This window comes from Symphalangus syndactylus, chromosome X, assembly GCF_028878055.3.
Source record: "Symphalangus syndactylus isolate Jambi chromosome X, NHGRI_mSymSyn1-v2.1_pri, whole genome shotgun sequence".
In the NCBI taxonomy this organism is placed as follows: domain Eukaryota; kingdom Metazoa; phylum Chordata; class Mammalia; order Primates; family Hylobatidae; genus Symphalangus; species Symphalangus syndactylus.
In genome coordinates this window covers 76,431,046-76,445,117 of record NC_072447.2, presented here as the reverse complement: position 1 = coordinate 76,445,117, position 14,072 = coordinate 76,431,046, and the positions used below count along the sequence as shown (strand labels likewise).

The following is a 14,072-nucleotide window of genomic DNA, read 5'->3' as shown; positions in this document are numbered from 1 at the left end:
CCCCCTGGGCTTTGCTGGTCACTGGAGCCAGACCAGAGGCTGCCTTAAGGCACTCCGACCTCTTAGGTTGGCTTACAGGTGGCACAGGGCCCCCTAAGCCTCCTGGGGCTGGGACTTCACTCTTCATTCAAGCTGTTTAGAAGGGGAAGGAATGGCCGCTTAGCCAGGCTCATCTCTCCCTAGGATGCCTGAGGTCATGCTTGTGGCCAGGTCATGAGATGGGGTTTGCAGCTTCTGCCCAAGTTCTGGCTAACTTTCCACCCCTTCTCTGCCCCACCCCCCACCACCATGCCTGGCCGCAAATCCCTCTCCAAAGAGCTGAGGCCCTCCCCATTCTTCCTGTGGATTCACCCAAGTCCTGCTGCCAGTAAGCTAGGACTCAGCAGAGGGTGGGGTGAATGCTCAATGCTCTGAGCCCTAACACTGAAGCCTCAGTCACAACCCCAGTCCCCAGTCCCTAGCCCATTCTCAGCAAAGACAGCCACACAGTTAAAGTGCATCTCTGGTAATGCTTTATTGATCTGAGGGATCCTGCTGCACTTGGCTCCCTACCTCTCCATTCTCATCTGAAGTGCCCCTTAGGCCTTCCAGAGCCTTGCCCCCACCAGAGTTTATAATACACTCATGAGAATTGATATATCTGTGTGTCTGTGCAAATGCGTGTGTATATATATGTGCGTATATATATATATACGCACATATATATGTATGTATATATATATACATACATATATGTGTGTATATATATATACATACATATATGTGTGTATATATATACATACATATATGTGTGTATATATACACATACATATGTGTGTGTGTATCTCCGTAAACACACATACACACACACACACACATATATATATATATATATTAGCTGTACAGTATTTACAGGTACAAATAAAATAGGCTTGAAAATTACAGTGGTGGTTGGGACCCATCTCATTTCAGTTTACTCAGCAGATAGAAAAATAAAGCACCAGTGGCCTTTGAATGGCATTTGCATTTCCATGTGAGCAAAGATGGCTGGCCGGTGGGACAGAACAGGTTTGGCTTAAGCTCCAGCTGGCTAAGATAGGCCCTTCCATCTGGCTGGCCCAGGGGCCAGGTCTCTGCTTGAGAAAGGGGCTGTTATGTTAGCCCACTACCATAAGCAAAAGGGATGATGACACAGACCCTTGTCTCTTAACCACACTCTGCTTTTGCTTGGCCTGGGCAGTGGCAGTGCGTGGCCAAAGGCTACACAGGACCCCACGGGGTGGTAGATAAAGTGTGAAACCCAAGTCAGGGAAAACTGGTTTCATTGGCATCTCAAGACTTGAGAAAGGAAGGTTCTCCACTCTCACATCCCAATCTATGCCAAATCGTCATGTCACATATTAGGGGCCCGTCAGTGCCCACTCTTAACTCAGCCTCATAAAATTCAGCATCGTATTTACACAAATGAAACAGATCGTGGTGACTGGGGCTGCCCTGCGCTCCACCCCTGTGCCCATCCACTCCAGTCCAATTCCTCTGAAAAAGACACTTCAGGGCCAGCGCTGGCCCCAAAGGCAGGACCAGAACCTCCTGTCCAACCTCAAAAGCATCCTTGCAGCAAACAAGACGGCTTGCCCTCTCAGTCTGGCAGAGAGCTGGGATCACACACTGCTGTCGACCTCTTTGCCCCTGCAGGCGGGGAGCTGTGGAGGCTTCAGGCCAAGTGGCGGCCTCACAGGCAGGTGGCTGGTGGCAGCAGTCTTGCTACTCATGCGATTCTCTTCTCTTTTCAGGAGAGTAGAATACAGGGTTGGGGGTGAAGGGGGAGTGGAGTTGCCTAAATTCTCTTTTTCTCCCCTCTATGTGCAGAGGAGCTTTAGGAATGGGGACAGGACAGGCAGCTGGAGCCACCTGGGCCTGGCTCTGCTCCTGACAGCGGCACCCAGGGGGCTGCTCTGCTCTTATTCTCCCTCGATCCCTTGGTGCCCAGGGGGCCTGGGTGGTGCCACCCTGGGACCAGCCCAAAGCTCACAGCTTTGTCTCAGGGCCCGCTGTCTGCAGGGTGGGGAAGGAGTCCCGGATCTTTGCCACTTCCATGGCACACAGGTGCCCAAAGACTTTGTTGTACCAGTCAGGAGAACGGCCCCTAGGGAAGTAGAAGAAACCAGGCATGAACGATGGGTTTTTCCCTGGAGCCCTCACCAGGGAGAAGGAAGAAAGGACTTGTCCCCAGTCCCAGGGATCAATAGCATGGGGCAGAAAGTAGGGGCAGAGGCAGGGGAGGGGGTCAAGGCCGAGGGGGTCAAGGCCAAGGGGGTCAAGCAGGCTGTCCCAGGCCTGGTACCTGAGGTCAGCCCGGCAGATGTGTGTGAGCCGAGAGCGGCCCAAGCCGCAAGGCTCCATGAGGTACTGGGACGTGAGCATGAGGGCCCGCACACCCGACTCTGGCACAGGTTGCTCAGGATCCAGGGACTGGGAGACAAGCAGGCAACCCCCACGAGGCAGGTCAGAGCGCCACATCCTATTGGAGAAGGGACACGTAGGCTCAGATTCCTAGTGCTGGTTTCCACCCCACTTCTCCGCCCCCCAAGCACAGCAGGGTAGCAGCTGCGGCCCCTCACCGAAGCACCACAAAGTCGCGGCAGGGATGGGGTGCCATGCTGTCGGTGACATAGTGGTACAGCTCCACACCCGGCATCAGGGCTTCCAGCACCTGCGCCCGCAGCAGATCCTCATCCCAGAGGGCCCGCTCCCGGAGAACACGATGCAGCACCACCGCTGGGGGGGCTGCCACCTCTGTGGACACCTTCCATAGCCGCAGGGGGTGCCCGTCCGGTGCCTGTGAGCCACAGGAGTGGGGATGGGGGCAGCTGTCAGGGCTGGAGAACTCTGACTCCAGCCCTAAGTAAGTCCAGGCCTCAAACTGCAGGGCCTGAGGCTTAATAGGGTAGGTTGCAGAGCTCCTCTGCTAACCCTAGCCAGACTGAGACAGTGCTCCCATGCTCCCTGCCGTCTCTCTCTCTTTTCTGGAAGTCTGCTTTTCAGTCTGTTAGACAGCATAAAGAGATGACGGGGCCCACATTCTCAGAAGCCTCTCAGGCCCTACCACGATGGGCACAGTGCTCGGAGGTGCAGGAAGATGGTGATTGTCAAGGAGCTCGCCATCTAGCACAGGCAGTAAAACACATGCACAACAAAAGCTGCACTTACAGAACCTTTAGTATGTACCAGGCACTCTCACTCACCCTGATCCTACATGGAAGGTTTTGTTATGACCGTTTTTTACACAGGGCACTTCAGGCTTGCAATCTTACTCAGAATCCACGTCCAAGAAAGAGCATGACCAGTGCCCAGAGGGGAACAGAGAGAAATCCCCTCCATCCTGGGGCATGACAGAAGGTACTGAATGGAGGAGGAACACATTCCATTGTCGCTAAAGGTGACTCGAGAAACATAATGCTTGTGGTCAGGGCAGTCCAGGCAGCAGGACCGCACAAAGGTGCAAATGCAAGGATTCAGCTGGACTGAGGGGCAGGGAGAGATGGGAGTTGAGGTTATCAAAGCAGCATCGTATCTGGAATGGGGCTTTTGGAAGGTCATTCTGGCAGGCGGTTCCTGAGAGAGTTCCCTTGGTCTCATTTGGTTCTTGATTCCTTAAGGTACTTTCTTGACTCTCTGACATTCTCCAAGGACCAGGCCGAGGCACAGCGAGACTCGGGGGGCAGCTCCTCCCCGGCTCCTTCCTTTGGGTTCCCTGACTCCCCTTGCCTGCACCATGCTCTCCCAGCCCCATAGCAGCCACCCGTGGTGTGGCACTCACCTTCCTGCAAGCCAGCTCCGTGTGCTGGGGCCCTGGCACGCTCATCCAGCCCTTGAAGCGCTCAGCAGCATCACGCAGCAGGTCCTGGACACTCTCTTCCATGTAGAGGCTCAGGCTTACCCCCGCAGCGTGGGCCTGACGCAGCTCAGCCAGGGCTGGGCCGGGAGGGCTGAGCTCAGCTGCACTGTAGGAGCTGCACAGCTGCAACACCATGTCCTGGGGCACCTGAGAGGGCATACACACAATGGGCTGCAGCTCCAGAGAGCAGGAGACCCCCTGGGGTCTGTCAGGTTCACGTGGCAGTGGAGAGGTGCAGCTACCACAGCAAGGTAGATGAGAAACATTGTGGAGGAAGAGTTGGGGGTATAAGCTTGGGGGGTATGTATCAAATTGGGTCCTATCCCTGACTTGGGGCACTGAAGTCAGGCCTGATGGTTCCCCCAGGTCTGGTAAGTAGGCGCCATGGCCTGGGGTTACTCACCTGGAAAAGTTTCTTGCAGTCACTGATCATGTGCGACAGGCCCTGGGTGGCTGCCATGTTGTCACTCAGGTCCCTAGGGCCTGGCCTGCCAATGAGGCTGCGTTTGCTCTTGATCCTAGATGGAGCAGAAGGTGGTGAGAGGAGAGATGGCACAAAGGCACAAGACAAGATGGCAGACAGGCTGCCTTCTAGCTGCCAGGAAGCCACTTTGCCAAACCTGGCCACAAAACAACCTGCTGCCTTTTGGAAGGCCCTGCTCCACAGCATCCCACCAGCCCAGGGCCCCTGAGGAGTCAGGCTCACTCCTTGTGGTGAGGCCGAGACACAGCAGTGCCAGCCATCAAAAGCCAAAAGTCCAGTGGGGCCCAAACTGTCTGGACCCGGCCCGGCCCTGACATGCCGTGCCCCATTTCACCTGGGAGAGGGACTATCCTTCTTAGAGACATTAAGGTGGAAGATGGAGGGCGCCAGGCACACTGCCAGGTTGCCTGCTGTCATCTGGTTTTCCTCGGCAGAGGCAATGTCACTTAAGAAGTAGAGCAGGGTCTGTAGCACCTCTCGGTTCTCATCGGGGAGCAGCAAGGTGGCGGCTTGTGCTGCTGCCAACCACTGATCTTTGGGGAGGACTGTGAGGAAGCAATGGAAGAAGAGCCTTCCTTTACTTCCCCAGAGGCCTTAGCAGCCAGCCTCCTGCTTCCAAGGGGGCAATAGGCACAGCAGTCCCAAGGGGAGCGGTGAGAGGGAAGGGAAAAGGTCAGTTCTGTGAGGTCTCTGGGTGCTTGATCTAGCTTTATTACTAACATACAGTGTAACCTTAGGTAGTTCCCCTTTCTTCCCTCAGGGCCTCAGTCTACCCTTCCATATAATGGGTTTGGGGAAGCAGAATGGTCTCTCTGCAAGGGCCTTTCCAACTCCAGATAGTAACTGTTTCAATCAGCTCACAGGTCCAGCTACACGTGCCTGCACCAGGTTTATCTTCCACAAGGCCTGGGATTCAGGGAGGTTGAGAATGGGGCAGGTTGTTGGGGGTAGGAGTGGGCGACTCACGCTGGTAGATCTGGAGGAAAGTGGTGGTGAGCTTGCTGGTGAAGATGGGCTCAGGCAGGTCCCGGAAATACTGCTTTAGCAGGTCAGCCACGTCGTAGGCTGACTGGCCCTCATAGCACACGTTGTCAGGCGAGGTCTCATTCATTTGACGCAGGTTCTGGATCCTGGACTTGACCCCAGACTTGCGGAAGATGCCTACCTAGTCCATGCAGGGGAGGGAGGGAGTGAGGAAAACATGCGTGAGTAGGAGGCAGACTGTGAGGCCAGTCCTGGACTGGGTGTCAGGAGCCTAGGCCACCCCAGAGACTTCAAAGCCTATCGGGCCTCCTGAGGGGCAGGGTAGGCGACAAATGGGAAAACCAAAGAGAAGGATTTTTACAGCTTCAGGACAAAAGAGAAAGGATGCTTTTGTGGAGATGAGTAGGAAAAGGTGGATCTAGGCAAATTCAGGCTCCCAGAAGATAAGGACTACAGAGCCTGGGCCAGAAAGAAGGTAGCACAGAGCTGGGCCTAAGCAGTAGAAAGTAGTTTCATCCTTTCTGGTCCTTGCTGAGAACAGCAAAGGCCTCTGGTGGACCAGCCCAAGTGAGGGGGAAGGCCAGAGCAGTTCCTCTCCCCAGCTCCTCAGCCTTCAGCCCAGTGCCCACCACCATCCCACCCCTGCACCATCTCCCCGCAGGCTGCCCCACGAGGGCTCACTTGGTCCAGGCACTGGCTGCGCAAGTAGCGCATGGCTTGCTGAATGCTCTGTGGCAGTGGCTGGCCCGTGCGCTGCACGTGGATGAGGGGTGGCACCCCAAATACGTGCTGTCCCCGGTAATCTGGGGTCTTGTTCCTCCTCATGAACTTGGGCATTGACCTGTTTGGGAAAATGACAAGTGATCAGATAGGGGGGACACAGTTTGGAGACCCTGCCTGCAGTCTCAGAGCATCAGGTGGGGTGAGGAGGGTAAGGCACACACCACTGCCCCAGAGTCAACACTCATCGAGCACCTGCTTTGGGCCCAGCCCCAGGGAGTCACAGAGGAACACAGAGAGCTCTCAGTCTGGCCAAGGAGATAACTGTGTCAACAGGCAGTAACAACTCATGTGGCCAGTAGGAGGCCAAGAACTTAGGGGAAGACCCATTGAGGGAGGGGAAGACCCATTGAGGGAGGGGAACTGTACCTAGCGAGTTAGGGAAGACTTCGGAGAGGACGTGGTAAGTCAGCAGGCTCTTGAGGGATAAGAAGGCATTGTCCCAGAGGAGAAATGGGGAAAATGCATTCCAGGCAGAGAGCACAGCACAAACAAAGGCAAAGAGGCAGGAAAAAGATCATAGCACGTTCACGGAAGGATGACTGGTCCCACTGGTCTGTAAGGTGGGGTTGCTTAGGAGTGGTAGGCTAAAGAGCCAGAAGGACGGTGCGGGACCAGAACAGGAAGGAGTCACGGTGGGAGGGAATCTGGACAATGGGGAGCCAGAGAAAAGTGTTTATCTGGAGAGTGACAACCACAGCTGCATTTTAGGACAATCCCACTAGTGGCAGCACGGAGGTTGGGATGGAGAAGATACAGCTGGAGGACCTCAGGTCCTCTGCCCCATACCCAGCCTCACCAAGCCCCTCCAGCCTCCTGGCATATCACACTGGTCCCCTGGCCTGTGGGCCCTGCCTGCCTGCACCCACCTCCTGGGCTGACCCTGCCTGGGGCCGTGGACCTGAGTCAACAGTTCCCCACCGTCCATGGCCCAGGAGCCACTCACCAGACCCAGCCCTGCTTGTGGGGCACAGTGTACTTCTCCATGAAGGCGGTAAGCCGCAGCAGCGAGCCCTTGTGCAGGAGGTTGATCTGGCCTGCAAACTGCCGGTTGATCTCCAGCGACTCTGAGTTGAGGCTGGGCCGATGGGAGTTCTGGAAGCTATGCCAGCGGAGCTTCCTGGTGGGGGGGCGGTGAGAGGGGTGGAGAAGCCCAGAGGAGCAGGTTTGGCTAAATCTTAGAAAAGGTGTGTGTTATTGTGGTCCCCTTTTTTCTCCCCAAAGAAAAAATGCAGGGATCTGGGACCACTTTCAGCGCTGCTGCTGAGGCCCCAGAGTGGAAAAAGCTTGGACTCAGCTTCTTGGGGGCCGAGAAGTTCTTGGGGAGGGTGGCACAGAGCTCAGGCCCATCTAGTGCCAATAAGCAGTGAAGCCCCCTGCCCATTCAAGACTACCGTGGAGGGGCTGCTCCAAGAAACCCTGAATGGGCAAAGCTGGGGACCAGAGACCATCTCCTCCATCCTCCCTCACTTTACAGATGAGGAAACTGAGGCCCAAAGAGAAGAGCATCATTTCCTCAAGGCCACAGCACAGGCAGGTTCTGGACCTAAATTTCTGGATTCCCAAGTCCTGTACTCTCTCTCCTGAGCTGGCTGTGAGGGGATAACGCAGCCCCCAAGCACTTAGCCCCGGGCCTCATGACTGCGAAATCAGCTTCAGAGACAGAGAGAGAACAGGAGACCCTGCGTCCACCCCATCCCAACTCAAACTCTCACCTGCAGGGTCTGGTAAGTGAGGCCCCAACACCTGAATCGCGCCGTTCACGGGGCATTGATGCCTGGAGTCCCGCCAGGGGCCCCGCAGCCTCAGCCTCATTCATGGAGTTCCCACTACTGTCAAGTTCGCTGGAGGAGGCCACAGTGTCAGAAATGGAGTGTCCTTCTTCCACAGACAGGCTAGAGGCAAAGGTGGGTTCCCCGCCTGATTGTGCCTCCTGCTTACTGTCCTGGGCTGGGGCCGGGGCCGGGGCTGGGACCGGGGCCTCAGCCTCTTCTTGTGCCAATGGCTCAGCCTCAGCTGAAGCCTGAGCCGCAGCCAGGACTGCTGGCTGGACTTCAGCCTGGGCCCAGGCTGGGGACTCTCCATGGGCCGGAATCTCCATCTGGCTGAGAGCCTCAGCTTGGCATTTGACCTCAACTGTGGCTATTTCTACTGATGAAGCGGCCTCCTCCTCTTCCTCATCTCCAGGTCCCAGGTCTGGGTACATGGCCCGAGACCACAGCTCTACTCGTTGCTGTAGCCCCCACACGTGCTGGAGGATGTCATCTAGGTGAGCATAGCTGCCCCCACTCTCCTCATCATCTTCATCTTCAGCCTCGGCCCCAACCATTACAGGCTCAGCCGGGTACAGCTCAGGCAAGTTGTCATACGTGCTGGCATGGCTGCCCGTTGAGCCACAGGAGCCCCGGCGCCCCTCACAGCCCCACCGCCTACCTGGCTGCCAGTCTGCCAGGCGGTGTCCGTCCTCAGGACACAGGCTCTCAATGGACAGGGAGCGAGGGAATGTGCCTGGTTTGTGGTCTCCAGGCACGTGCACCAGGCAATCACCCCGGTGTGTCCGCTGAGGATGCCGGAATGAGGCCACAGGCCAGGCCTCCCAGGCCTTCCGAGTGTTGGCACCACTGCCACCGGCTGAGGTGGCGGCCCAGTTCTTGGCCCTGTAAAATCCGGCTGAGAGGAAGCCACGACAACTGCGGAATGATGAGGCTTTGGAGACCTTCTCTGAGGTGGCTGGACTACTCTCGGGCTCTGCTTGCTGGCTGCCACTCTTTTCTTTCCGCCTCAGAGACTCAAGGTGCTTGAGGAAGCTACGGTTACGATGGCGCTTCTTGGCTTTGTCCTGGGGACCCTCCTGGCCCTGGGTGGGGCTGAGGAGGGGCCGGTCACTTGAGCTGGGGGCACGGCCTGGCAAGGGCAAGTCTGCTGGCTCAGGTGGTAGGCTCACGGTGATGACTGGCAGAGAGGTGGCGCTAAGCTCAGTGAGGACGCTCTCACAGCTTGAGGTCACTGGCAGGCCAGGGCTCGGTGGGGCCAACAGATCAGAGGACCCCATAGGAGACCAGCACTTCCTTTCCTGCTGGAAGGCCCAGTGGCTACTGATGGTACACTGCTCTTCCTCTTCTGAGTCTTCATTCTGGGAAAGGCACTGCAGGGTCAGGTCAGAGAAGCCCAGGCCACAAGTCCTTGCTTGTACTCCACTCTCTGCTTCCAAACTCTTGGGGGACTCTGAGGTGAAGGGCCCTGCTTTCTGGCTGAGAACATGGCCTAGGTGGGGAGAGCTAGCTCGGGGAGTGCCAGAGGAAGCCAGCAGTCACAGACAGAGCCCAGATGTATAGTAATGGTAATGGTCAACTAATTAATCTAACCCCCCTTCCAATTTTACAGATAGGGAAATAAACCTACAAACCAGAAGCCACTTGCCCAAGGTCAATGACATACATTAAGTCAGTGACAGACCTTCCCAAGCTCTAGGCTGTAGTCTCAGATTAGAATCACAACAGAGCTGGATGGAATTGGAGATTTTCTAGTTCATCTCCTTCTTTGCAAAATGGGGAAACTGAGGCCCAGAAGGGAAGAGGTTTCCCTTTAGTCCCTCAGTAATCAGTGGCAGAGCTGAGACCAGGCCCCATGGGCCTCCTGTCTCACAGCCCAGGGCTTTGGTCACTTGGCTGCCCCACCTGACTACAGGACTCTGGTATAGAAAGCCCCAGAAAAAAAAAAAAAAGCAAGAAAGTGAGTTCGCAGGAAAGAATGGGGTCATAGATCTCCTCCATCTCTACCCCTAGCTGGGGAAGGGCACTGCTCTGGACATCTCAGACTCCTGGGATACTGGAGCTAGTTTTACAAATGGTTTATGTATGCCCTGGGTTTCCTTATGGCACCACAAGACCACAGACCCACCCTTTGCCATGACTCACCTGCTTGCTTTGAAAATGAACCTCCAGTTTCATCGAGGCACAATTATTCAAGGTCATCAGCCTCCTGTAACAAAATGGAAGTGTCCAACCAAGGATCCCCATCCCCAAAGCCTGGCAGAGCCTACGAAGATGCATCCGCCACTTCACATGCCCAAGCCATCAAAACTTCTCGCGAGCTCCAATATTCGTGAAGGTTTAAGAACCAGACACACACAATGCTGGGAAGATTATGGCCTCTGCCCTCCAGGAGCTTACACAGAGAGTGGAAATAAACCCTACAGAAATGGGACATGTTCAAAGACAGAGCAGACAGAAGGCACAGCAGACAAACACAGGGAGAGACAAGCAACTTCCATGAAGGAGGGATGCAGTCAGAGAAGGCTTCCTGGAGAATGCAAATGGGATTTTGAGGGTGACAGAAACAGGGACTCTTACCCAAGTTTACACAGGACACTGTAGGTATACAGTCAGCAAACAGACCGGTGTAGGCGTGAGACCAATGGGCCTAAGGCTAATGAGGCAGCTCGCAAAGGGCTTTGGGTGGTATGCTAAAAAGTCTTTGCATTTTTATCCTTAGGCTGAAAGAACCACCATTTAAGCAGAAAGAACAACCATTTAAGCAGAAAGAACAACCATTTGGAGCTGTTACAATGCTGACACTGGTGGATCTAGATGGATCTGGGAGCGGGGTGAGGGAAGGGGGAGAGGGGAGGGGAGAGATGGGCTATCAAGACTAAAGCCAGTTAGGCTTAAGCCTTGTGATCGATCCAAGGAGAAGCCATGGTTTGGCCGCAAACAAGGGCCAAGCTGGTGTAAGTAGAGAGAGACTGAAGCAGAGGAATATTTGGGGGCTATAACTTTAGGAGAAAAGAAACAAGGCCAGATCCTGGCTTTCTAGCTAGTGACTAGGTGGTTGAGGGTGTCACAAACACAAAGAACAGAATGAGCAATGTGACCACAGAAGATGAGTTTTGTTAGTAAGCTGGGCTCCTCCTCTGTTAGAGGGTACGAGGGATGTTTTTTTCCATGAGGAAGCTTCAAGCTGGGCCTTTGGCTTCCCAGGCCTGGCCCTCAGCCCACCTACCTACACAGGGCCCCCAAAGAGTCCTCGTCCAGAAAACCGTGGTTTTTCTTCACAGAGCCAATATCCAGGGGAAACGAACCTTCTGTATGGCAGAGAGAAGCAAAGATGAGTGCAGTGGTATATCACAAACTCAGCCTCAGCGGCCCTTGAGCTGGAAGGGAACAGCCAGGAAGGAGGGGGAGCAGGAAGACAAGAGGCAAAGCAGAAGGAGAAAAAGTCAGGAGTAAAGGAGGGTGCCCAGGGAGTTCAGGGAAAGGTCTGGGAGAGGCCTAGAGGGCTGAGCTGGAACCAAGAATTCTGTCAGTCAGGGAGGCAGGTCTATGGGAGATAGCAGGCCCAAGACCCCAGGTGGCTGCCAAGAGCCCAATACGGGCTCCCCCATTCCCCTTTGAATCCTGGGCTGCTCAGGCAGGGAAACTTCTCCTTGGCCCAAGGTGAACTTGGGGGAGTAGGGCGGGAGCAAGGACAGAAAGGACAGGACAGCACAGTAGCCAAACAATACCTTGCATCCCCCTGTGGCCCAGAGCAGTAGGAGCCCACTCCCTGGGACTTAGGGAGGGGAGAGGGGAAAGAAAGGAGTTGGGAGAATGGAAGAGAGAATCTGAGAAGCCTCACAGCTCTCTACCTTACTGGTGAAGCAAACCCATTTGTTCCTTTACTCATTCAACTAATGAGTATCCAACTGAGCATTTACTTTGTGCCAGAGACTTGAGCAAACCATACAGCATACAACAGTGAACACAACAAAAATGGTTCCTGCCTTCATGGAGTTTACACTCTTAAAGGAAACAGATAAGCAACAGTACTTAAAACCAAGATGGTGCAGTCATGGAAGACATCAGCCAGCATGATAGTGTCAAGGGAGGCTGGGAGGGCTTGGGGCTGCTTGTAGAGAGGTGGTCGGCAGAGAGCTTTCTGAAGCAGTGACATCCGAGCTGAGTCCTGAAAGATGAGAAGCAGCCAGCTGTGCAAGGAAATTGCAGAGAGAGTTCCAAGCAGGAGGAACATCAGCATCAAGGCTCTGAAGAGGGAAAGAGCTTGGTGTGAGCAAGTGTAGAGAGGAGTCCTGTGAACAAAGGTAAGAGTAATCAACGGAAGTTGGAGAATGCAGTCTGACAGGCCAGAGCAGAGCATCTGTGTGTATTTCATTCTGAGTGTGCTGGGAGGCCATTGGAGGGTTTGGAGCAGGAGTGACAGTCAGACCTATGGCCAAAAAGAGCCCTCCAGCGGCAGTGTAGAGATGAGAGTGCAAGAGCACAGGAAGTTGCTGCACTAGCCCAGGTGAGCCGTGACACTGGGTCACACCCGGCTGTGGCAGTGGAGGTAGTGAGAAGTGGATTGATTCAAGATACTTTCTGGGAAAAGGGTCTTGCTGAAGGGTTCGAGATAGGAGATGGGAACAAGGAGGAATTAAATTAAGGACGGCTCCTGGGTACGGGGCTGAGCAAGTGGGTAAATGGTGGTACCATCAGGAGTTGGTTTCAGACCTGTTTAATCCGAGACACCCATCAGACATCTGAGTAGAGAGATTGAATTGGCAGCTCTGAATATATGAATCTGGAGCTTGGGGATGAGGTCTGGACATTTGCAAGTCATCAGAATATGGATAGTACTTAGACAAAGATCTCATGGGAAAGAAATGTTGAGAGAGAAGAGGGCCCCGGACAGAGCCCTGGGATATCCTAAACTTTAGATATCAGTTAGAGGAAGCAGAGTCAGCTAAGGAGACAGAACCCAGCCAGAGAGGCAGCCAGGCGAGGGAGGTGTCCCAGAAGCCGAAGGAAGGAGTGGCCGGTGGCACCGAATGCTGCTGAGAGATGGAGCAAGATGAGGACTGGGAAGTGACCACTGAGTGTGACCACATGGAGGTCACCGGTGAATTGACCAGGCAAGTTGACCAGGCGAGGTGGAGGTGAAGCCAGGGTGTAGTAGGGGTGTGGGAAGAAAAGGGGAAGGGAAACAGCAAGTGTGAAGAACTCTAGAAAAACACGAAAGAGAAATGAAGGAAAACAGAGAAATGAGGTCATCACTGTGGGGCAAGTGAGGCCAAGGCTGGGCCACCAGGGTGTACAACTCCAGGCTTCATTCTTCACACCGTGTGTACCTACATGGCATCCTCAGGATTGGTACCACGTGATGACCCTGGTCAAGACAAGGTACTTTAAAGGCATGGGCAACAGCAGAGCTTGTGGCAGTTGTGAGAGCAATCCTGTAGAGATGATGCGGGAGAGAAAGGTGCAACTGCAGGAGCAAAGCCCCTGAAAAAAATCGGAGCAGGGCCAGGAGACACTGCTTGTGTGTAATTGGAGAGAGAATCTGACTTGGCCCATTTAACAGATGAAAAACTGAGGGCTAGGGGAAGTATGGAACAGGGGAGGGTAAACGAGTGAGTGGCCTTACCTTCAAAAAGCTGCACATACTGAGGGAATCCTGTTGCTCGAAGCCACTCACATGCTCTTTTGGCCTCGGCTTCTAAAACAGAACAAGGGAAAGAAACAGGCAAAGAAACGGGGTTAGGAGGGTGCTGACACCAGGGCCCTAGGTGCATGCTGCCCAACCCCAGCAGGCAGGCATGTCTCATTCTGGTGATCCAGCAATGGCGAGAGAAGGCCAGAGGTCCTAGCACATTTGCTCCAAGTCATAGCCAGCCAGCAGGCCCTCTGCTCCCCAAGCCCTACTGTCTGGGCATCCTGGCCCTGGCTTTCTTGAGTCTCATTCCCTGCCTGTTCTAAACCCCTCCCACTCTCCCACCCCCTGCCCAGGAACCAGGATCATCTGGGGTCAAGGAGGCCTGCTGGGATAAGAAGCCACAGCTGTGTGCACCCCCGAGCCTTTCTGAGGGACTCACCCCCTTCCAAGGCCCTGGGTAGACCACCCTAGTCCAGGCAGGAAGTAGGAATGTTCAACCATTCCTATCATTCTCTTTCTCATCATCGCATCTAACAT

The 14,072-nt window shown here is 54.6% G+C and overlaps 1 protein-coding gene across 4 annotated transcripts in view; it reads right to left on the bottom strand.

Annotated features, from left to right (window-relative positions):
- Positions 1 to 495: 495 nt before the first annotated feature.
- STARD8 (StAR related lipid transfer domain containing 8) overlaps positions 496 to 14,072 on the bottom strand; it is a 32,483-nt gene continuing 18,906 nt past the window's right edge. Inside the window, exons 2-14 of one of the 4 annotated variants that reach the window (XM_055268414.2) lie at positions 13,527 to 13,598; positions 11,127 to 11,208; positions 10,043 to 10,106; positions 7,841 to 9,258; positions 7,072 to 7,245; positions 6,027 to 6,186; positions 5,328 to 5,526; positions 4,696 to 4,906; positions 4,281 to 4,395; positions 3,800 to 4,024; positions 2,601 to 2,818; positions 2,324 to 2,500; positions 496 to 2,125 (exon numbers count right to left, since the gene is read on the bottom strand). In XM_055268414.2, the coding sequence (XP_055124389.1) occupies positions 2,008 to 2,125; positions 2,324 to 2,500; positions 2,601 to 2,818; positions 3,800 to 4,024; positions 4,281 to 4,395; positions 4,696 to 4,906; positions 5,328 to 5,526; positions 6,027 to 6,186; positions 7,072 to 7,245; positions 7,841 to 9,258; positions 10,043 to 10,099 (3,072 nt within the window). In that variant the 5' untranslated portion in view covers positions 10,100 to 10,106; positions 11,127 to 11,208; positions 13,527 to 13,598 and the 3' untranslated portion in view covers positions 496 to 2,007. The other 3 variants (XM_063634796.1, XM_055268413.2, XM_055268412.2) reach the window with 3 other exon arrangements.